The sequence below is a fragment of the Carcharhinus amblyrhynchos genome, chromosome 8 (genome assembly GCF_965287045.1).
Source record: "Carcharhinus amblyrhynchos chromosome 8, sCarAmb.v2.hapA, whole genome shotgun sequence".
Lineage (NCBI taxonomy): Eukaryota > Metazoa > Chordata > Chondrichthyes > Carcharhiniformes > Carcharhinidae > Carcharhinus > Carcharhinus amblyrhynchos.
The window spans coordinates 43743987-43767695 of NC_137331.1; the positions used below are offsets into that span (position 1 = coordinate 43743987).

Sequence of the window (23709 nt, forward strand, 5' to 3'; positions counted from 1 at the left end):
ATTATTACTTTAATTGTTATGGTCCAGTCCTTACCTTGTGCTATTACACTGTCTTTTCAAATCTCTTCCAGCCTCACTACTCTCTAAAATTTCTGTTCAGCTCCAATTCTGGCTTCTTGAGTATCTCTGATTTTTAATTGTTCCACCATTAGTTCCCTCCTTAAACCCCTCTGCCTCTCTCTTTCTGAAGATTAAATATACCTCTTTGTTGGTCGGCTGAACTTTCTTATTCTGCGATTCAGTGTTAGATTTGTTTCATGATGCTCGTGGGAACCACCTTGGGGCTTTTTACCACATTAAAGCACTCTATAACTCAAGCTCTTACTGCTCTTAATGCACAAAAATTCACTTTCCCTCACAGTGCCCCCCAGTTCAGTGGAATGGCAGTCTGTGTGTGAGGTGTAGCTCGCTGTATATATGTACTGTCCATAATGTTTTAATATAGCTCAGCATATTACTTCACCACCTATTATCACACTGTTAAAACATTGACTCCAGCAGGATGTTAAAAGAAAGACTAACGTTTCTAGCATTGTAATCTTGACCTCAGGATTTTCTAACATTCTTTGCAGCCAGTGAAGATGTTTGAAGGATAGCAATGTAGAAATGCAGCAGCCTATGTGTGAATATTAAAACCCTACAAACGTAAGGCAATGTGACAAATCACCAGATATTCACTTTTACTGATGTTGGTTACAAGGTATATACTGAGTGCAAGAGAAGCTCCCCTGCCCTTCTACAAAATAATACAATGGGACTGTTTACTGGGAGGGCTGACAAAACCTTGGTTTAGCATCGCTGACCATGCAGCACTCCTTCAGTACTGCAGTGGTTTAGCATTGCTGACCATGCAGCACCCCTTCAGTACTGCAGTGGTTTAGCGTCGCTGACCATGCAGCACTCCTTCAGTACTGCAGTGGTTTAGCATCGCTGACAATGCAGCACTCCTTCAGTACTGCAGTGGTTTAGCGTCGCTGACCATGCAGCACTCCTTCAGTACTGCAATGGTTTAGCATCGCTGACCATGCAGCACTCCTTCAGCACTGCAGTGGTTTAGCATTGCTGACCATGCAGCACTCCTTCAGTACTGCAATGGTTTAGCATTGCTGACCATGCAGCACCCCTTCAGTACTGCAATGGTTTAGCATTGCTGACCATGCAGCACCCCTTCAGTACTGCAGTGGTTTAGCATCGCTGACCATGCAGCACTCCTTCAGTACTGCAATGGTTTAGCATTGCTGACCATGCAGCACCCCTTCAGTACTGCAATGGTTTAGCATCGCTGACCATGCAGCACTCCTTCAGTACTGCAATGGTTTAGCATCGCTGACCATGCAGCACTCCTTCAGCACTGCAGTGGTTTAGCATTGCTGACCATGCAGCACTCCTTCAGTACTGCAATGGTTTAGCATTGCTGACCATGCAGCACCCCTTCAGTACTGCAATGGTTTAGCATTGCTGACCATGCAGCACCCCTTCAGTACTGCAGTGGTTTAGCATCGCTGACCATGCAGCACCCCTTCAGTACTGCAATGGTTTAGCATTGCTGACCATGCAGCACCCCTTCAGTACTGCAATGGTTTAGCATTGCTGACCATGCAGCACCCCTTCAGTACTGCAATGGGAGAAAGTCAGCCTGAATTTTGTGCTGCAGTGTCTGCAGTCAGACTTAAAGCTACAATTGGGCCTCCAAGGTGAGATACGACTATTTAATTCCAAACCAGAACGAGATATTGAGAAACTGTTCAGGAAAGCACAATGGTTCTGCCTTAGAAAGCTGTGGCAGGCTATCGGACAGGGTTTTACAGCCTCATTCATCCTAAAACCGTTAAGTTCCACTTGAGGTCAACTGAGCTTTCCATCGTCTGCCCCTACCCGGCTCTGATTTCTGTGTCTGGTGGGGCAGTAAAATTCCAGCCACTGTGTGTTTGTTGGGACTGAAACATTCTGGAGAGTTGTCTCTTTCCCTGGGTGTTTGGGTGAAGTTATCTGCTGTTTGTGGCTGTCTGGCAGTGCATCCCAGTAGTCTGGAATGGGACAACCCCGGGTCTGGGAGGAGGTCTAATCTCTGGCTGTGACAACGGTAAAAGACGGGAAGTTCTGCAGGATTAGCCATTGTCATTAGCCTGGCAGATTGGGCAATCCCTCTACTGATTGTTGTCGTGGTGAGTTGAACTCCTTTCTGCCAGACAATGTCGTGTAGAGTGCTCCGAGTGAAATGTTGCTACATGTGGGCAATATATTGCAGTGTTGTGAGATCATTAGGTATGGTTGATCTTGGGAATTACTACAATGGGTATGGCTGTCGACAGTCTGCTCAGAAGACCATTTCCCCATATGGTGAGGGGGAATTATATTTTCCTCCTCATTCTCTTCAGTGGGCGTCGCTGGCTGGGCCAACATTTATTACCCATCCCTAAGTGCCCTTGAGAAGGTGGCGGTGAGCTGCCTTAAAGCAATCCATGTGGTGTAGGGAGACCCAGCGACAGTGAAGGAATGGCCAATATAGTTTCAGAAAGTGTGCATCTTGCCAGGCAGTTTTCAGGTGGAGGGTCCCCCCATGCTCCTGCTGCTCTAGCTGAGTCCTTCTAAGTGATGGCGGCTGCAGGTTTGGGAGGTTCAGGGAACCTTCATAAGTTGCCATAGTGCTTCATGTCGATGGGATGCATCATGAGCACCATTGGTATAAGGTGCGAATATCAGAGCTAGCAGTGGGGGCTGTTGGTTCAAATGAAGTGGGGCTGCTTTGTCCTGGATGGTGTTGAGCTGCTTGAATGTTATTGGAGCTGCATCCATCCAGGCATAAGAACATAAGAACATAAGAAATAGGAGCAGGAGTAGGCCATCTAGCCCTTCGAGCCTGCCCCGCCATTCAATAAGATCATGGCTGATCTGTCGTGGCTCAGTTCCACTTTCCCGCCCTCTCCCCATAACCCTTAATCCCCTCTCTTATCAAAAACCCATCAACCCGCGTCTTAAAAATATTTAGCAAGGCAGCCTCCACCACTTCAACGGGCAGAGAATTCCAGAGATTCACCACCCTTTGAGTGAAGAAGTTCCTCCTCAACTCCGTTCTAAAGTGCCCCCCCTTTATCTTGAGGCTGTGCCCCCTAGTCCTACTGTCTTTTTTGAGCGGGAAGAGTCTCTCCACCTCTATCCTATCCATCCCATTCATCATCTTATATGTCTCAATGAGATCTCCCCTCATTCTTCTAAACTCTAACGAGTACAAGCCTAGTTTATTCAGCCTCTCCTCATAGCTCAACCCCGTCAACTCTGGCATCAGCCTAGTAAAGCTCCTCTGCACTCCCTCCAAGGCCAAAATATCCTTGCGTAAGTACAGCGCCCAAAACTGCACACAGTACTCCAGCTGCGGCCTCACCAATGCCCTATACGGCCGCAGCAAGACCTCCCTACTTTTATATTCAATCAAGTGGAGACTATTCCATCTCCTGCTGTCTTGTGCCTTGTAGATGGTGGACAGGCTTTGGGGAGTAGGAAAGTGAGTTACTTTTGTATTGTAGCACTATGGCAGCCAATCTGCACAGGAAATCTACCAAACAGCAATATGATGAAGAGGCGATCTGATGTAGTTGAGGAATAAATATTGGCCAGGATACTGAGGATGTGCTATTAATCCTGTTCAATTAATGACTTGGGGGTAGATAGATTCACGTGAGAGGTGGGTAGGATCTCAGTGTAACACACTGAATGATAGCAGCTCCAACACTGCACTGCACACAACCCTTTACTGATCTGCTGAAGTCTATGGAGTGAGACTAGAACCAACAACTTTCTAACTCACAAGCAAGAACGCCATCTCCCCACTGAGCCACTGACACACCATTCGCTGCAGGAATACTGTTGGATGAGTCACTGATTTGGAACATGAGTTATAAAGGTCAGTAAATGGGAATGGTGTGAAGATCAGCCATGATATAATTAAATGTTCCAGCAGGCCCAGAGGGGCTGAATGGCCTCCTCCTGCTTCTATGAATGCAGATGCCTTGCTGTCACTAGGGCAGCAGAGGAAGGGTTGCTTGGTCACGTGCAGTGTTGTTGAGGCTTTTGATCTTTTTCTTTGCCACCTGGGAAGGTGAACAGATGATGAATATCTCACAACGGAGCAGCGTCTCCAATTTATCAGAACCAGTTCTGTTTAATTCCTGAGTCCTGTAATAATGGAATGCGTGTGACTCTGCTGCAACTGATTTTCCCAATGCTGTTGTTGGCTTCTTGCTTGCCTTTCGTTCGGCAATGTAGACAATCTCTCTTTTTCCCATTCCTCTAACTCCCAGCACTGAATCACTCTCTCTCTCTCTCTCTCTCTCTCCCCACCGTTGCGCTCTCTGGCTCTCTCTATCCATTTCCCTATTCTTTTTCCCTGACGGTATTTCTTCCTGTCAGATTTATTCCATGAATCCCACTGTGATATCGACTTCCGACCCTCTGCATTAACGTCGACTGTCTGGTTTTCCCTCTGATACACGTCCTTCGAAAAAAAAACAACACTTTCAAATATGGGTCGGATTTGCAAAAGAACAGAAATCGCGTGACGTGGCTGGCCAGGTTTGCTGAGGGTATTAATAACTCCAGGCCGAACACTAACTAAATATTCCATAAAGCACATTGACGTGTAGGCATTGTAACACTAGAAAGTGCAGACATTTCGGCAACTCTAGGGGTCTATTAGTAGCTCGAAAGGATGAAACTATTTTTCTCTTTCTTTTTGGACCACGTGAGCTATAATTCGAAATGAGAGCCAGGGATAATATTACCCTTAACATCCATTTGGCATATATCCTCACCGCAGTACGTGCCACAGGAGGAACATCCGGGAGGGGGGGAGTGTGGAGGAGGGTGGGGGGTGGGGGAGGTGGTGGGGGGCTGGTATTGGAGCACGGTTCTAATCCTTTATAAGGCCACGAATACAAAATCTTTTTCTTTGGAGGATTGAGGCGCGTGCGCGTTTGATTCTTGGGGAGGAGTGAGTTTTCCTGCTTCTCCGTTCTTGCCAATGTCCCCCCTCCACTGCAGAGTTCATCATTTTGTTTTGAGTTTTTGCAATCTGTCCCTTCGCCAATGAACAATTAACTCTTAAGATGCCACCTTTTTTTTCACCATCTATCGGCACGGCAGCAATCTGTGGCTATACCTCAGACCTCGATTCTCAATTTTGACATGTTTGGATCCTGCCCACTCCCTGATATTTGTTATTTTTGGTGATCTTTTAAAAGATAAATTAAATTATCCAATAGATCGGATTAAGTAACATAAATAACATGTCAAAGAGGATATGTTCTGTCAAGGAAAAATAACTGAATGAAATAGACGCGTTGTCTTAATAGAATTCCTTTCCTAATGGAACTGCATATATTGATAAAAGATACTCAACTTTAAAATCTCAATTGATAAAAAATTATCTTTGAGTTGGGTTTAGTTTTAATGTTATTTACATTGGATAAGTCAGTCTTTTCTCTGTACTGAAGCAATCTGAAGCTGTTTATGGCTACTTGGATTTAGATCCCATTCCTCACAGCGCTCTCAAATTTTTGCCTTGTTGTAATAACTGGCCTCGGCAGCCGTTCAACTGAGGGAAGGACTCGCCTTCAACTTTTTGATTCATAAATTTGACTGTAGTTTCAAGCAAAACTTCTGAAACATCCTGAAGTTAAGGACTCATTAAACCTTAAATTGAATCCAACAGTTGGAACCCACTTTAATATCCAGTCCTTGAAAATGTCCTTTTCTTTTGTTCTCTGGATTTAGGCCTCGAAGGGAAAGCCTTTCATAAAGCCTAATCTATGCATTTCTGTCTGATTGATCGATATTCGGGATGCAGACTGAGGTTAGGGTTTTTTGCTCTCAATTCGGAGGTTGAGGGGGAGGGCTGGATCTCACAAGGGGGCCCCAAAGCCGGTCTGAAGCTGACGTGAACTGAGTGTGCCCTTTGGCCATCAGTGGTGGGCCCCATTTCTTGTCGCTAAACATCATTAGCATACAGCAGCATCTCATTCTGATGCCTGCATGCTAGGACCATCCCTCCAGACTGGATTAAGAGTCCATGTTGGCATGGAATTGAAACAATGTGTTTCCGTGGTAACTGCAAGGATTGGAGACCTCCGGTTAGCATAATGGACTATAACGGTTTATTTACACTCACGGGTAGACAAGATACTTTTACAACCTTATCACCAAATCCAGGACCCACTCTGCCTGTAAAAGCCTGTGATCTGCCCACAGTCCCTACGCTCATTTCCTATTGGGCAATTGCGTCACATGATCCTTCCAATGTACACCCTTTAAAGGGGCCAACTGTTACACCCTCCCCCTTTAAGTCCCTTATTATACAATGCATAAATAATGTATGCAATTTCCAAAACAATGAATATTTTTAACACCGCCTATCAGAAACTCAGTGTGTCAGGGGACTTTCTCTTCACTTGGCAGCCATGTGGCTCACCTGGTTGAGGTTGAACTGTCGAGGTAGTTTGGGTTGAGCTCACTTCATTCAGACTCTGTCTGGGTTCCAGGACATCACTGCTCACTATCTTCAATGGGAGCAGCGCTCTGGCCTGTCATTGATTGATCAGCCTATCACTTGGTGCCACCACTGGGTCAGACACTGGCTCCTGCGATTCCCATCTCTGCAAATGGCCCCCGTTATTCTCCACTAACTTGTCCTCCACTTTCACTGCATAAAACAGTGAACCCCATCCTGGCCGCCACCACTCCTGAGATCCAATTTGATCTGCTTTCAAAATTTTTCGCAAAGAGTGGATCATTTATCTCAAATGTGATTTCTACTTTTAAAGAATTGTGGTGCCTTTTCTGACAATTCTGTCTTTTCTCTACTCTCCCTTCAGTTTTGGACCTAGCCAGCTCAGTTGTCAAACATCAGCCTATTAGCAGCTCAGCTGGAGTTATTCTGGTTGCGGTGTGCAGGCTAACAGGAACCATGTTAGCTGAGTTTCCAGTGATGTAGGTTGTTACTTTTAAGGTCTAAACTGCATGTTTGGCCAGTCCATTTGAAGAGGGGTGACATGGTGTGGTTTGCTTATGTTTTATACTGTTAGATGTCATGAACTTCTGGCATTTGGCATTTATGAGCACCAATCCATTGTCTGAGACCAGCACTCCTGGTACGCTGTGACAGGTGAAAGATTGGTACAGTTTTGTCAACTGTTGAGTGTGTTGAGCTCATTTTGAATACCGCCACCCAAAAGCCCCCCGTCCCACCCGCTCCCCGCCCAGGACCAACTGCCACATTCCTCAGGCTTTCCGTGAACACTCTGCACTTCTGTTTTGCCATTCACACATTCCAATCAGCTAATGGACACTGTTAGCACCATTCTCAGCCTTTATCATCATCATTTACATTTCCTTTGTCCAATTACTGTCCCCCCCCCACTCCACTCCCCACCACTCTCACAGTGTAAACCTTGTCTGATTTTTATTTTCAGTTCTGACGAAGAGTCACCCAGACTCAAAACATTGGCTCTATTCTCCCTCTACAGATGCTGTCAGCGTTTTCCAGCGTTTTCTACTTTTGTCTTAAAAACTGCAACTAGTGCTCCTTTTGCCCCGATTAAAATACTTTCAAGTTGTGTGGAGCTTCGCCACTGGCAGATGAAATGTAGTGTTTGGGAGAGATTTCTTTCATAGAATGTGGTGAGGATGTGGAACTTGCTGCCACAGGGAGTGGTTGAAGCAGAGGGCATTGATGTGTTTAAGGAGATGAAGGATGGGTAGTAATGTTGGCTCCAATGGTACCCACATCCCGGGGATGCATTTTTAGAAAGTTCGATAAAGAGTCACCGAGAGATTTGTTCTCTGATTGCATTTGGGAAGAGTCCTATTTTGCCAGGCTTGTGATGCCTTTAAGGTTTTCACTCTTGAGAAATCTTCACTGAAGCTGCCCCAGATGACATGGATCCTCACATCACACCCTGTTCTTTCATTCAGTACAACAGCTTTGAAATGCTCTGCTGATTTAGCATTTTAAGAGTTTTAGTCATGCTCAATTATAAATGTTGCTCCTTTCCTTTGTGCCAATCGCACACTTACCTACAGAGAGAAGAGGACAAGGTACCTTTTGGTCAAATTGACCTTCAACTTTGACCCTCATGGGAATGAAGTCTTGTTAATCAGTATATTTATATTTCCAGTTAGCATATAGATGGCAGCCATGGCTGTGTGAGTAATGTGATCTGCTTTTACAAAAACTCATGGGTTTATATCCCATCTGAAACTTCAGCACAGCCTACATTTCCATCACAGTATCTCCGGCTGTCCATGGAATATGGAACAGAAGCCCTTGCTGTGGCTGGTAGATATAAAACATGATGTGGAGGTGCTGGCGTTGGGCTGGGGTAAACACAGTACGAAGTCTCACAACACCAGGTTAAAGTCCAACAGGTTTATTTGGTGGCAAAAGCCACTAGCTTTCGAAGCGCTGCTCACCTGATGAAGGAGCAGTGCTTCGCAAGTAGTGGCTTTTGCTACCAAATAAACCTGTTGGACTTTAACCTGGCATTATGAGGCTTCTTACTGGATATAAAACATCCCAGGGCAGGATTAAAAGAACAGGAGAATGGCCTCACCACCATTCCTCCCTGGGGCAGCCTTTAATATAAGTTATATTAAAGTTATATTGTGCTGTGCACAATGCCATGTGTTGTTGCTTCACGACTTCACTGGGTTGAATCTTGCTGGCACTCCAACCTGTGTGATACAACCTCAATCAGAGGTATATGGTCTCAACCAGTTGTGTGTTTCCCTAACCACTGCCGTGAAGTTTGTGTTTTACCCAATTTGTCATTTCCCAACATTCAGTTGTCCTGCACTTTGAACTATAGAATCATAGAACCATAGAACATTACAGCACAGAAACAGGCCTTTTGGCCCTTCTTGTCTGTGCTGAACCATTTTTTGTCTAGTCCCACTGACCTGCACCTGGACAATATCCCTTCACACCCCTCTCATCCATGTACCTGTCCAAGTTTTTCTTAAATGTTAAAAATGATCCTGCATTTATCACTTCATCTGGCAGCTCATTCCACACTCCCACCACTCTCTGTGTGAAGAAGCCCCCCTTAATATTCCTTTTAAACTTTTCCCCCTTCACCCTTCATCCATGTCCTCTAGTTTTTTTCTCTCCTAGCATCAGTGGCAAAAGCCTGCTTGCATTCACTCTATCTACACCCATCAAAATCTTATGCAGCTCTGTCAAATCTTCCCTCATGCTTCTAGCTCCAGGGAATAAAGTGCTAACCTATTCAACCTTTCTCTGTAACTCAGTTTCTCAAGTCCTGGCAACATCCTTGTCACCCTTCTCTCCACTCTTTCAACCTTATTAATATCCTTACTGTAATTAGGTGACCAAAACTCCGCGCAATACTCTAAATTTGGCCTCACCAATGTCTTACACAACCTCACCATAACATTCCAACTCTTATACTCAATACTTTGACTTATAAAGGCCAATGTACCAAAAGCACTCTTTACGGCCCTATCTACCTGTGACGCCACTTTTAGGGAATTATGTATCTCTATTCCCAGATCTCTCTGTTCTACTACACTCTTCGGTGTCCTACCATTTACCTTGTATGTTCTACTTTGGTTTGTCCTTCCAAAGTGCAATACCTTGTACTCCAGTGCAGTACTGAGACAATGCTGCAGGATTAAAGGTGCCATCTTTTGGATGGGAGATTCAACTCATGAGCTACCTACACTCTCATAAGTCCAATGACACTATTTTAAGAAGAATAGGGGAGTTCTCATCGGTGTCCTGGCCAATATTCACTCCTCAATCAAAATCACAAAAGCTGGCCACTATCTCTGCTGTTTTTGGAATCTTGCTATGTGAAAATTGGCTGCTATGCTACTACATTATTATACAACTTGCGTTAAAGTAGTGTTCTGTGCCAAATCCTTGCGTCAGTAGTTTCCGACAAGTTAATGGGTGAATCAATGATAAGCGTTAATTGTACATTATGTTTTGGAGATAGGCAGAGATGTTACACTGACTTCTATCTGTTGTTTAAGGTTTGCCCACATACTTCCAACTTACTGCTTCAACTTACTTTCACTTTCTCTGAAATCATACCCAGACTTAATTAACAGCATAGCAAACAGTCAACAGGTATACATAGTCAAACATCAAGGAACTGTGTTTGGGTGGGTTTCCTCCGGGTGCTCTGGTTTCCTCTCACGGTCTGAAAGATGTGCTGGCTAGGTGCAACAGCCATGCTAAATTCTCCCTCAGTGTACCCGAACAGGTGCTGGAATGTGGCTACAAAGGGATTTTTACAGTAGCTTCATTGCAGTGTTAATTTATGCCTACTTATGACATTAATAAGTAAACTTTAAACTTTCCTTTTTTAACATTAGCATGAAGGGTGTGAGGGATGATTTATTTATTCATTAATGAATGGTCTTTTGAAATACGGAATCATTATTGGGAATGTTATTCCTGTGCACCTTATCCTTTTTATGCAATTTCCAAGAAGAAATTTGATATAGCCCCTGAGGCTAAATGGATTAAGGGATATGGGGGATTAGGATATTGAATCTGATGATTAGCCATGATCAAAATGAATGGTGGAGCAGACTTGAAGGGCTGAATGGCCTATTTGTGCTTCTAGTTTTGATGTTTTTAAGTCTGACTTTTCAGAAGTTAGCTGAACAAGGGTCCAAATTAATAATCCATTGATCCCTACCTAAGCAGATGGTGCAATGTTGTGCAACATTGTAGCAAAATCCTGCAGATGCTGGAAATCCGTAATAAGCCGGGTTTAACTTTGATTATTAGATGTATTCTTCCGCTACGGTTCATGTTCATATTCTCCCAGACCCCATCATCTGATTGTGTAGTTCCTCCTCTTTTAGAGGTGGAGGAGTCACATGTTGGTATTCATAAAAGCAGCATCTCGTTGACAGTCTATTAATTGGCACTGCGCAGTGGGCCCGTCATCGTTCAAGCTAGAAACCTCTTGAAGTCTATTTTAATGGACTGTGTCTGTCTCGCAATCGTTCTCAGATATTAAGTTAAGTGCAGCGTACTAATAATTGTCACTGATGGTGGGTTCCTTGATGCTGCTCTGCTCCTTCCAAGTGGTGGTTTCATTCTGATTGAAAAGCTTAATGTTCAGGGCGATTTAACTGATGCCAGTAATTGAGCTGAGGGATTCTCAGCTGGCTTTTCTGTAAAAAAAACATTCTGGCAAATTAATCCAATTGAAAATTTCACTCACTCCTGTGGGGAATGCGGTGCTCACACTATTGTTCAGACCTGGAGTGAAATCTAGTTGTGACCTGATCTCTCCCAGCTTCTGCTTTGATCTCTCTCATAGCTGGAGTTCGGAATGGAAAGAAAAATGAAATTGCTGGCAAAGCCATCTCCCAGCTTCCTTTCATTGGGAGTGGAGCAAAACATAGGCACTGGAAATTGACATAAAGTATAATTAAGGACCCCACGCACCCCGGATATTCTCTCTTCCACCTTCTTCCTTTGGGAAAAAGATACAAAAATCTGAGGTCATGTACCAATCAACACAAAAATAGCTCCTTCCCTGCTGCTGAATGGACCTGCCTCACATTAAGTTGTTCTTTCTCTACACCCTAGCTATGACTGTAACACTACATTCTACACTTTCTCCTTTCCTTCTCTATGAATGGTATGCTTTGTCTGTATAGCTCTCAAGAAACAATACTTCTCAGTGTATGTTAATACATGTGACAATAATAAATCAAATCAAATTATTAAAGACAGAAAATGCTAGAAATACTCAGTCGGTCAGGCACTGTCTGTGGAGTGGGAAACAGAGTTAACAGGTGGAATTTTCTCGTCTTGCCTGCTACGGGGATATTAGCAGGCAGGACAGAAACATGCAAAGCTCCGTCAAACTTGGGTGGGAGTTTCCGACCTTGGGGCGAGCTTGGCCAGAAAATCTCACCCTAAGTTTCAGGTCTGTGACCTTACACCAGAACAGGGTGAAGTTCGAGGTGTGATGGCTTTTGGGGTGAACGGTGGATGGAGAAAAGGACAAAAAGAGGGGGTGTGATAGGCTAGAAGACAGGACAGGTTAAACAACAGAAAAGTTAGTCCTTCGGAGCCAGAGGAAATGGTAACAGAGCAAGGAATAAAAGAAGGGAAATTAGTGCCTACAGCTGGTGTGTTAACCGAAAAAAAAAACCCTAATATACAAAGCGGAGGATGGATAATGGTCTGAAATTGGCCAATTGGAAGATGAGGTTCTATTCTTCATGTCCACTGGAACAAGCCAAGGACAGAAATGTCAGTGTGTGAACAAGCTGCAGAATTTAATAGCCACCGGAAACTTGGGTTCTTGGGAATGACCAGGGACATGCTGCGAGATAGCCAGCCCTCCTCTCTGTGTTTGGGCTCCCCAGGTCAGTCCGTCACCACCTCGAATCCCAGCAATGCTGCTTTCAAACAAACACTAAGCTCCTAAACCTGCTGCGTCTGGCTTGTTCGTTTTGCTCAAAGCCAGCGCTAGTCTGTCAGTGTCAGTGATGGGAGGGAAAAGGAGCTAAGGAAATAACCATGTCAAGAGGAAGGGAAGCAGCTCTGTGATGTTGTTACACCAGCAATTTAGTGAGGGTGCTAAGGTTATCAGATTTGGCCCATTCATTGATTGTGTGGATGCATTTGCAGCACGTGGTGTGTTCCAAAGCTATCTGAAACTGAAGGATCGCTGTTTGACCCTCAGTAAATGGGCTGATCCTCGTGTAAGAAAGTGAAATGTTGGCTTTGATTGTCAGCCTTCAATATCCAGTTGGGTCTATAGCCTTTCAAAACAAAACTGCTTCCTCTACGGCTCACTGCTCTCCTGAATGTATTGTAGCTCAGGTTTATTCTTTGATTGAGTTCTCCTCAGAGTACGAGCAAAGTCCATAGTCTGGAGGGAATCGAGATGAGGTGACTGAGAGCAAGGAGGTTAGCTCCCAAGTAGAGAAGGACTGTAGACAGTATGAGAGGGAGTTAGACAGGTGATGGAGAAGGGAAGCACCCAGACCGAGGGTCTGAGGTGTGTCTACTTTAAAGCCAGGAGTGTAGTGAATAAAGTTGATGAGCTTAGGACATGGATTGCTGCTTGGGAATGTGATGTGGTGGCCATTACAGAGACTTAGATGTCTCAGGGACAGGACTGGGTACTTCAGGTGCTGGGATTCAGATGTTTCAGGAAGGACAGGGAGGGAGGCAAAAGAGGTAGCGGAGTGGCACTGTTGATCAGGGACAGTGTCATGGCCGTGGAGGGACTGTCTACGGAGTCTCTGTGGGTGGAAGTTAGGAACAGCAAGGGGTTCTTTGCTGGGTGTTTTCTATAGGCTGCCCAATAGTGACAGGGAAGTTGAGGTGCAAATAGGGAAACAGATCCTAGAGAGATGTAGTAATAAGAGAGTTGTCGTGATGGGAGACTTTAATTTCCCAAACATTGACTGGAATATTCCTAGGATAAGGGGTTTGGATGGGAAGGAGTTTGTTAGGTGTGTTCAGGAGGGTTCCCTGACACAGCACGTGGATAAGCCTACGAGAGGAGAGGCTGTACTTGACCTGGTGCTGGCTAATGAACCAGGACAGGTGACGGATCTCTCAGTGGGAGAGCATCTCGGGGATGGCGATCATAATTCTATCTCCTTCACGATAGCATTGGAAAGAGATAGGATCAGACAGGCTAGGAAGGTGTTTGTCTGGACTAAGGGGAAATATGAAGACATCAGGCAGAAAATTGGATGAGTAAACTGGAAGGAGGTATTCTTGGGGAAAAGTAGTGAAGGAAGGTGGCGGATTTGCAAGGAATGTTTGTCTGGAGCTCTGCACGACAACATTCCGACGAGACAGGGATGTTTTGGTAGGTCACGGGAACCGTGGTGCACGAAGGTTGTGATGAACCTAGTCAGGAAGAAAAGAAAGGTGTATAAAAGGTTCAGAGAGCTAAGAGATGTTAAGGATCTAGAGGAGTATACGATTTGTAGAAAGGAGCTGAAAAAGGAAATTAGGAGAGCCAGAGGGGTCATGAGAAGGCCTTGGTGGGTAAAATTAAGGAGAATCCCAAGGCGTTCTACAAATATGTGAAGAGTAAAAGGATGAGAAAAGAAGGGATAGGACCTATAAAAGGTGAAGGGGGAAAAGTCTGTGTGGAACCGGAAGAAATGACAGAGGTGCTTAATGAGTACTTTGCCTCGGTATTCACGGTTGAAAAAGATCTGGGAGGTTGTACTACAGGTTTGCGGCAGACTGAAAAGATTGCGTATGTGGATGTTAAGAAAGAGGATGTGTTGGAACTTTTAAATTCTATCAAGATAGGTAAATCGCCGGGACTGGATGGGATGTACCCCAGGTTACTGTGGGAGGTGAGGGAAGAGATTGCAGAGTCCCTGGCGATGATCTTTGCGTCATCGATGGAGATGGGAGATGTTCCGGAGGATTGGAGGATTGCGGATGTGGTTCCTATTTTCAAGAAAGGGAACAGGGATAGCCCAGGAAATTACTGACCGGTGAGTCTGACCTCAGTGGTTGGTAAGTTGATGGAGAGGATACTGAGGGACAGGATTTATGAACATTTAGAGAAATTTAGTATGATCAGAAATAGTCAGCACGGCTCTGTCAAGGGCAGGTCGTGCCTTATGACCCTAGTTGAGTTCTTTGAAAATGTGACTGAACACATTGATGATGGAAGAGTGGTGGATGTGGTTTACATGGACTTCAGCAAGGCGTTTGATAAGGTCCCCCATGCAAGACTTCTTGAGAATGTGAGAGAGCATGGGATCCAAGGGGATGTTGCCTTGTGGATCCAGAACTGGCTTGCCTGCAGAAGGCAGAGAGTGGTTGTGGATGGGTCTTTTTCTGCATGGAGGTCGGTCACCAGTGGAGTGCCCCAGGGATCTGTTCTAGGACCCTTGCTGTTTGTCATTTTCATAAATGACCTGGATGAGGAAGTGGAGGGATGGGCTAGTAAGTTTGCTGAATACACGAATGTTGGTGGTGTTGTGGATAGTCTGGAGGGATGTCAGAAGTTGCAGCGAGACATAGATAGGATGCAAGACTGGGTGGAGAAGTGGCAGATGGACTTCAACGTGGATAAATGTGTAGTGGTCCATTTTGGCAGGTCCAATGGGATGAAGAACTACAATATCAAGGGAAGGACTCTCAGCAGTGTTGAGGAGCAGAAGGACCTTGGGGTCCGGGTCCATAGGGCTCTTAAATCGGCCTCGCAGGTGGAGGATGTGGCCAAGAAGGCGTATGGTGTGTTAGTCTTCATTAATTGAGGGATTGAGTTTAGGAGTCGGGAGGCAACTTTATAAGACCCTTGTCAGACCCCACTTGGAGCACTGTGTGCAGTTCTGGTCGCCTCACTACAAGAAGGATGTGGAAGCTATTGAAAGGGTACAGAGGAGATTTACAAAGATGTTGCCTAGATTGGGAGGCATGCCTTATGAAGATAGGTTGAGGGAGCTAGATCTCTTCTCCCTGGAGAGACGAAGGTTGAGAGGCGACCTGATGGAGGTTTATAAAATGTTGAGAGGAACAGATAGGGTGGATTCTCAGAGGCTATTTCCCAGGGCTGAAATGGTCGCTACGAGAGGACACAGGTTTAAGGTGCTGGGGAGTAGGTACAGAGGAGATGTTAGGGGTAAGTTTTTCACTCAGACGGTGGTGAGTGAGTGGAATCGGTTGCCGTCAGTGGTGGTAGAGGCGAACTCGCTGGGGTCTTTTAAGAGAGTTCTGGATGAGTACATGGGACTAAATGAGATTGAGAGTTATAGAGAGGCCTGGTAGGTATGGATATGATCGGCGCAATTAGTGGGCCGTAGGGTCTGTTTGTGCTGTAGTGTTCTATGTAAAGTCATCCCTAATTGCCCCATGATAAGGCGGCAGTTGATTGTTGAAGGTCACTTTCTTGATCCGCTGCATTCCCTGTGGTGTAGGTACACCCACAGTGCTGTTAGGGAGAGAGATCCAGGATTTTGACCCACTGACAGATATATTTCCAAGCCAGGATGGTGAGTTACTTGGAGGGAAACCTCCAGGTGGCAATGTTTCCATGTACCTATCCTTCAAAGTAATTGAGGTCACCAAGTTTGGAAGATAATGTCAAAGGAATACTTTGACTCAAACTAAAGAGGGGGAACTCCAAATTTCATCTATGTTCTAGCTTGCTTGTTGGAGATCCACATCTTGCCTGCAAGAAAGTTTAACCCTTCTAATTATTTTTCATCTCTCCTTTACACAGAGCGAAAGCAAAAGAAATCAAAAGGCAAGGGTGACAGGAAGCGGAAGCGGGCCAGACCCAGAGGTCACAGACAGTATGTCGCCCTTCAAGCTACAGAGAACACTGAGCAGTAAACGGACAAACCCATTTATTTACAAAGTGCATCAAGCCCCTCCACCCTCCTACGCACCACACACCTTGGCAGTGCTGCTATATTGACCATATCAGTGGCAAGTAACCAGAGAGAGAGAGAGAGAGCACAAGCTTTGTTTTATGTAGACTTTTTTTATTTGTCGTTTTTCCCCCTTTGACCTGAATGGAATGAGTTCAGTACGTCGAAGATTTTTACCCAGGTCGGTGGAGACCGATTGATCCAATAAGCTGCCATTAAAATGATAACTTAGATAAAACAACAGCAACTGAGAAGCCCCATAAATTCCTGCTTGAATAGCCGCAGAAACAGGTGGAGAATGGGACTTGTTCTGTCTATTTATATGAAAGAAGACATTCTGACACAGGAAGAGGACTGTTCATTTAAGGCAGTTTTGTTTTCTTTTATCATACATTCCAAAAAGACCGTCCCAGATGCATGAAACATGCAGAGCTACAACGTGTAATCCTCAGCACCAGTTATATTGACAGTCGCTGAAATAAAATGCTTTAAAGGCTTTATCTGTATAGCGGCCAGCAATGAATATCTCCTGGTTGCTTGACTGGCATGTTCACTGTGCTGAGTCTACCCATAATAAACGTATTTACTGTACATGTAAACATTTAAAGTGTCGACAATCTGCTTCATCATACTTCGCACCAGTATCTTCCTTCCCACGCGAGTTTGCATTTTGTGAAACTATAGTGGCACCTATCAAGAAATGCTGTAGTGATCCACTCAATAATTGGAATCTTGATTTACACTCGAATGAATGTTTAGTAACCAAACCTGTTGTATATTTCATATCTTGAGTGCTAATGCAGAGATGACTAGTTTAAGTGTGTAACTGGTTGTGTTCAGTGCTTTAAACTGTTTGCTCCTCGCATTGGCTCCAGCCTCCAGCTTTTTCTGTGTTTATTTTACTCAGAGTCCACATCCAGACTTAACCAATCGAACAGCGAGCATTGCATAATCAAATGAAGCACTTGAACACTGCATCTTATCCCCACTGTAGAAGTGCAGACCTTATTTTAAACTAAGCCAAGCTGTACGACAAACACTTGTATATCGAGGCATTGCTTGAGAAAAATCGGACGTACAGAAATGGTCTTTGAGGAATGTGGGTCTCTGGTGACTATGCTGACGTGAAGTGCTGGTCCTGTACGATCAACTTGATGAAGGATATCACAGTCATTGATTAAAGAATGAAATGTATCTTCATATTCACAGTCCTCAACATATCCTGCTCTCCTCACTCCTCATTAATCATCCCGCATTCCATTCCAACAGATTAGTGTTGATTTGCTTTGATCCAAATAGCGATAATGCAAATTTGTGCTCACAATTTGGCCGTTTTGTGCAAGTACAGTTTCCAATTTCAAATCCTTGTTTCTTTACCGCTGGATTTGTTGAAGTAGATTTTGCTTTACCGTATCACTGGGCTCTCTCCTGCATTTGCTCTTTCATTCTCATTGATTGGTCGTGACAGCAGGAGAATGGTTAGTGGCGGGCAGAAGTTCCAACCTATCCCAGGAATGGCCTGTGTTCTCTGGGAGAGAGAGTGTGGGCTGGGTCGATGTGTGTGAAGGAGGACGTGAATGGATTGTTTAAATCTCAGACTGTCCTTTATCACCCGCTCAGGTTGTTGGATGCCACCATTGAATGATGGGTTGTATCGTGATGTCAGATGGTGATGGATTCCATAACTTGCTAGAAACTGTAAACTGACTGTAAACAAACGGTTGTCTGTGGTGATATTCCTGAAATACCCCAATGGGTATGCAATTTGTCAGGAATGTCAATAGTGAAGTGTTGGGAACGGAATTTGGACCAAATTCTGGCTATTTGCAATGTAGGTCATGAAAAACAAGCAACAAGCTCTGACCAAGGGTAATCCAGACTTGAAACATTGACTCCATTCTCTCTCCACTGATGCTGTCAGACCTGCTAAGATTTTCCAGCATTTTCTGTTTGTGTTGTTGTGTTTGGAACATTTTCTTGTCCAGGGTGTCAGTTTTGAAGCGCATGGGAATTGTCAACATTCCCAAAACCGGAATAATTAAGTCGTCTAAGTTTGGAAAGTGAATGTTGCAGAAGTTACAAAAAAATTCCAACGGCAAAGTTTGCTTGTCAAAGCAGATATTTTTGTTCCAACATTGATAAGTGACACTGAGATGTCCACAATCTCCACTAAGCATTCCTTCAAATGCCCCACTCCATTACTGTACATGATTGTATGGACAAGCAGTTCCGATGGGTATTTCCACATTTAGGCCTGAGGTTGAAGGCTTTGTACGATAATGGGAATTTGTTGATGGGACTGTTGAGGTCTCTGACATTAGAGCTGTTTGGGCACAGCATGTTTGCAGCCCTGAGTCCAAGGGCATCTTGTGCTCAATCAGGGTGCCACTAATATTGCCACCTGCAGAATGCCCCAGACTCAGAACTGAAGATCTAATTAGTTGAGTTTGTTCCTCCAAAGCTTTGTGTGACTCACTTAGGGTTTTAACCCCACACCAAGTTGCTGTGGGAAGAACATTTTCCTTTTTAACTTTTCCAGCATGGAACAGAAAGGAACTAGCCTAAACTTCCGACTCAATTGGAAAAATGTGCTTGGATCCGGAGCCTATCTGAACTTCGCTCAACTTTTAACATCAAGCAAACAAAAATGTCTGAAGGGAGCTGAGTTACCCAGCACCTGAATGATGTTTCAGTCTAGGAAATTAGGCTGAAGAGAAAAAAAATTGATTTGATTTATTATTGTCACATGTATTAACATACAGTGAAAAGTATTGTATCTTGTGTGCTGTACAGAGAAAATATACCATTCATAGAGAAGGAAAGGAGAGAGTGTAGAATGTAGTGTCACAGTCATAGCTAGGGTGTAAAGAAAGATCAACTTAATGCAAGGTAGGTCCATTCAAAGCTCTGATGGCAGCAGGGAAGAAGCTGTTCTTGAGTCGGTCGTTACGTGACCTCAGACTTTTGTATCTTTTTCCTGACAAAAAAATTGGAAGAGAGAATGTCCGGAGTGCATAGTGCTCTTAATTATGCAGGCTACTTTTTCCAACGCAGTAGGAAGTGTAGACAGAGTGAATGGACAGAGAGAGGCTGGTTTGCGTGATGGATAGGCTACATTCACGACTCTTTGTAAGTTTTTGCGGTGTTGGGCAGAGCAGGAGCCATACCAAGCTGTGATGCTGCATCAGTAAAAGTTGGTGAGAGTCTTAACTGGACTCTTGGGAAAGAACAGGAAAGTGGGATTAACTGGAGTAGGAGCTAACGTGGACTCAATGGGTCGAATATCCATCTCCTGTGTTGCACTATATTCAGTAACTGAACACAGATCCTGGTAAATTGGTCTCCACTGGATGTATCCCAGCCAGATGGGTTGAGTTATCCCCAGGAACATCTGCATTTATTGTTCTTCATCTGTGCTCCTCAACATTTAAATATATTTGATGTCTGTGAACTGATGAGGAGCTCCATGACCCGCTGAGTTAATTGTGACTTTGATATAAGGCAAGGCCATTCATTCAGATGGGATATTGTACCTGGAAAATGAGAAGCAGACTGAAACGATAAGCAATAACACATGGTGCCCGTGGCTTTGGTCAAACCTGCCATGTTTATTCAATAGGAGTGTATAAATACACCATTACCTGTGCCCATAAAGATCTTAATGAGCTTTATTGTTGAAATCCTATTGACCGCTGACATTCTGATTAAAAGTATATTTTTTTAATGGAAGTGTATTTGCTGGATTAATGATGCAAAGGTTTGGATCAATGATCCCAAAATTGTGGTATCGATTTCCACTCAGACAGTCTGCAAAATGGCACCCAAACTTGAAATGTTGGCTCTATTCTCTCTCCACAGAAACTTTACCTATTGGTGGAAGGATTGGGAACCAGAAGCACAGGTTCAAGTTGATTGGCAAAAGAAGCGGTGGCGACATTTTTCTGCAGTGAGTGGTTGGGATCTAGGTTTTGCTGCCTGAGTTTCTGGTGGAGGCAAATTCAATTGAAATATTCAAGAGGCAGTTAGATTTTTTTTATTCATTCATGGGACATGGGTGCCACTGGGTGGCCAGCATTTATTGCCCATCCCTAGTGGCCCAAGAGCAGTTGAGAGTCAACCACATTGCTGTGGCTCTGGAATCACATATAGGCGAAACCAGGTAAGGACGGCAAATTTCCTTCCCTAAAGTGAACCAGATGAGTTTTTCCTGAAATCGACAATGATTTCATGGTCATCAGTAGATTCTTAATTCCAGATTTTTTAATTACATTCAAATTCCACCATCTACTGTGACGGGATTTGAACCCAGATCCCCAGAACATGAGCTGAGTTTCTGGATTAATTTTCTAGTGATAATACCACTGGGCCATTGCCTCTCCCTCAAAAGGGAATTAGATAATGATCTGAGGAGAAAAACCTTGCAGAGGTACATGGGAAAAGGTGGAGGAATGCAGGGAGGTGAACAGCTCTTCATCAGGCCCCCCCACTGCCTCCTTCAACTCCCCAGACAACCAGGCAGGTAGAGCAGGGGTCCCGCTCACAAACCAGTTTTCCATTATGGAAGCTGGTGAGAACGCTGGATCTTCAGCAGGGGGGCGGGCTGGGGGAGTGGAGTGCGGGGGGTGCAAGAAAGGAAGAGCAGTCGTGATCAAGGGTTTATTAGTTAGGGGAACAGACAGGGGTTTCTATGGCCGTAGACACAACTCCAGGATGGTGTGTTTCTTCCCTGGCGCCAGTGTTAAGGATGTCACAGAGCAGCTGAAGGACTTTCTTCTGGGGAAAGGTGAAGAGTCTGAGGTGGTAGTTCACATTGGTACCCATAACTTAGGTAGAAGGGGGAAAGTGGTGCCGTAATCAGAATTTAAGGAATTACACAGAAGAGTAGTAAGCAGGATCTCAAATGTAATAATCTCTGGATTACTCCCAATGTTACAAGCGAGTACAGAAACAGTAGGTCATGGCAAATCAATGTGTGCTGGAAAGGGTTTTGTACATTCATTCACGGGATATGGCTGTCACTGTCTAGACCAGCATTTATTGCCCATCCCATGTTGCCCTTGAGAAGGTGGTGGGGAGCTGCCTTCTTGAACTGCTGCAGTCCCTGAGGTGTGGTACACCCACACTGCTTTGGAGAGGGAGTTCCAGGATTCTGACCCTGTGACAATATATATTGCCAAGTCAGGAAAGTGAGTGGCTTGGAGGGGAACTCCAAGTGGTGGTGTTCCCAGTATCTGTTTCCCTTGTCCTTCTGGTGTTAGTGGTCATGGGTTCGGAAGGTGCTTAAGGAATCTTGGTGAGTTGCTGTAGTACATCTTGTTGCCGGTGTTTGCCAGTGGTGGGGGGGATCGAACGTTTGAGGAAGGGGGAACAATCAAGTGGGCTGCTTTGTCTTGGATTATGTCAAACTTCTTGAGTGTTGTTGGAGCTGCATCCATCCAACTCAGTGGGAAGTATTTCTTCAAACTCCTAACTTGCGGCAAGTAAATGGTGGACAGGCTTTGGGAAGTCAGGAGATGAGTTACTCTCTGCAGGATTCCCAGCCTCTGACCTGCTTTTGTAGTCAGAGTTTTTATGTAGATAGCCCCGATCAGTTTCAAGTCAATGTAACCACCAGGATGTTGATAGTGGGTTACGATTGACCAGGAACTGAACTGGACTAGCCATATAAATCCTGGGACTACCAGAAGCTTCTTTGGTAGAACAAAAGAGCTTTATTACAAGACTGCATCGTGACCTGTGTGCTTCCGGTTAGTCTACGGTTCCCTCCACAACAGGAGAAACTTCTCCCCCGGAGAGATTTTCCACGCTGGGTCCTGATTGTTCATTCAGACCATGTAAGGCTGCTCTTAACAGGACAATCAATATATCCCTCTCCCTCTAACTTCTTTGTACAATCCCTAGCTAACCATTTACTCCTAAAATCTACACAAATCGGAAAATTATAAATCTTTGTGGGTTTTTCTGTTTCTTACAGAATGATGTGACATCATTTAAGATTCTTCCACAGCATTGGCATTAACAGGAACAGGGTACCTCTCTTGGCACAAGCTTTTCATTACACCCTGCTTCCCTGGGGACGTCAGCTATTCGATAACAAGTTGATTAAGTACTTCAGTGCTTATTGGGTTTGGACACATTTCTTGATGATAACAATGATTGCTGTCTCTCTACTACTCCGCTGATCCACATAGTTATGAATGATTCATTCCTCCATCCCATCTGGATGCGACGGGGGTCCGGTCTCAGAGACACGAATTCTGAGGATCTAACTTGATTTGTTTTTCATGTAAACAGCTTTGTCTACCCTCAATGTCAGTGCTGTATGATGTAAATTGTGGCCTGTTTTTGGATTACTGTGCCCAGCCTCTTCTCTCCCTGGGTAAATTTGGGCGCAGGAGGCTCATACTCATTTTATTAGCAGTTCTGTTGCTGGAACTCCCGCTGTTACATATGGACGGATACGATAGCAAGTTGTGAGATTTAGTTCTCCAAGCTTCCTCCTGACAGTTCCTCAGGCCAGGTTTCACTTTCCCTCCTGTACCCCATTACCCTCGACTCTCTAGTCGATAGAGGACTTAACTCTGCCCTGAATAAATTCACTGTCCCAGTCTCCATGCTTTCTGGGGAAAAGAATTCTGCAGACTAATGACCGTCTAACAGAAAATAATTCTCCTCATCTTCATTTTAAAAAGGAGACCTCTTATCCTTAAAACGGTGTCCCGTGGTTCTAACCTTCCTCACAAGAGGAGACATCCTTCAGGTACCCATCCTTTCAAGTCTTCTCAGGATTTGATGTGTTTCGTTAAGATTGCTCTCATTCTTTTAAAGTCCAGTGAGTACAGGTCCAATCTGTTCAACCTTTACTCATAAAAGAAGCCCCTCATTCCTGGAATGAATTGAGTGAACCTTCCCTGAACTGCTCCTAACACAGTTATGTTGTTTTGTAGATGAGGAAATCCCAACCTGTGCACAATACTCCAGATGTGGTCTCACCAAGGCCCTGTACAGCTGCAGTAAAACCTCCTCACCTGTAACAACTCAGGAAACCCGAGTGGAGAAGAGCAGGATTTATTGTTAAATGCAAAGTAAAGCCATTTCTGCGTGGCGTACATACACAAGTCCCAACTTTCCTTTTAGTTAAACAAGTTATCCAACTATATTATAATTTCACCATGATAAATGATTAAAACAACAAGCTGATGTAATTACAATGTCAACAGCAAATATACCTTCCTTAATACAGCCGCAGACAATCTCCCTTCCAATGAAAATGGAGTCCAGTTATTTGGCACCTTAGGG

The 23709-nt window shown here is 44.5% G+C and overlaps 1 protein-coding gene across 1 annotated transcript in view; it reads left to right on the plus strand.

Annotated features, from left to right (window-relative positions):
* Nucleotides 1-16991, plus strand: part of rspo2 (R-spondin 2) — a 98158-nt gene extending 81167 nt beyond the window's left edge. The window contains exon 6 of the mRNA XM_080194857.1: nt 16260-16991. Coding sequence (XP_080050983.1) covers nt 16260-16372 — 113 coding nt within the window. The 3' untranslated portion in view covers nt 16373-16991. The remainder of the gene's footprint in view (nt 1-16259) is intronic.
* Nucleotides 16992-23709: the final 6718 nt, after the last annotated feature.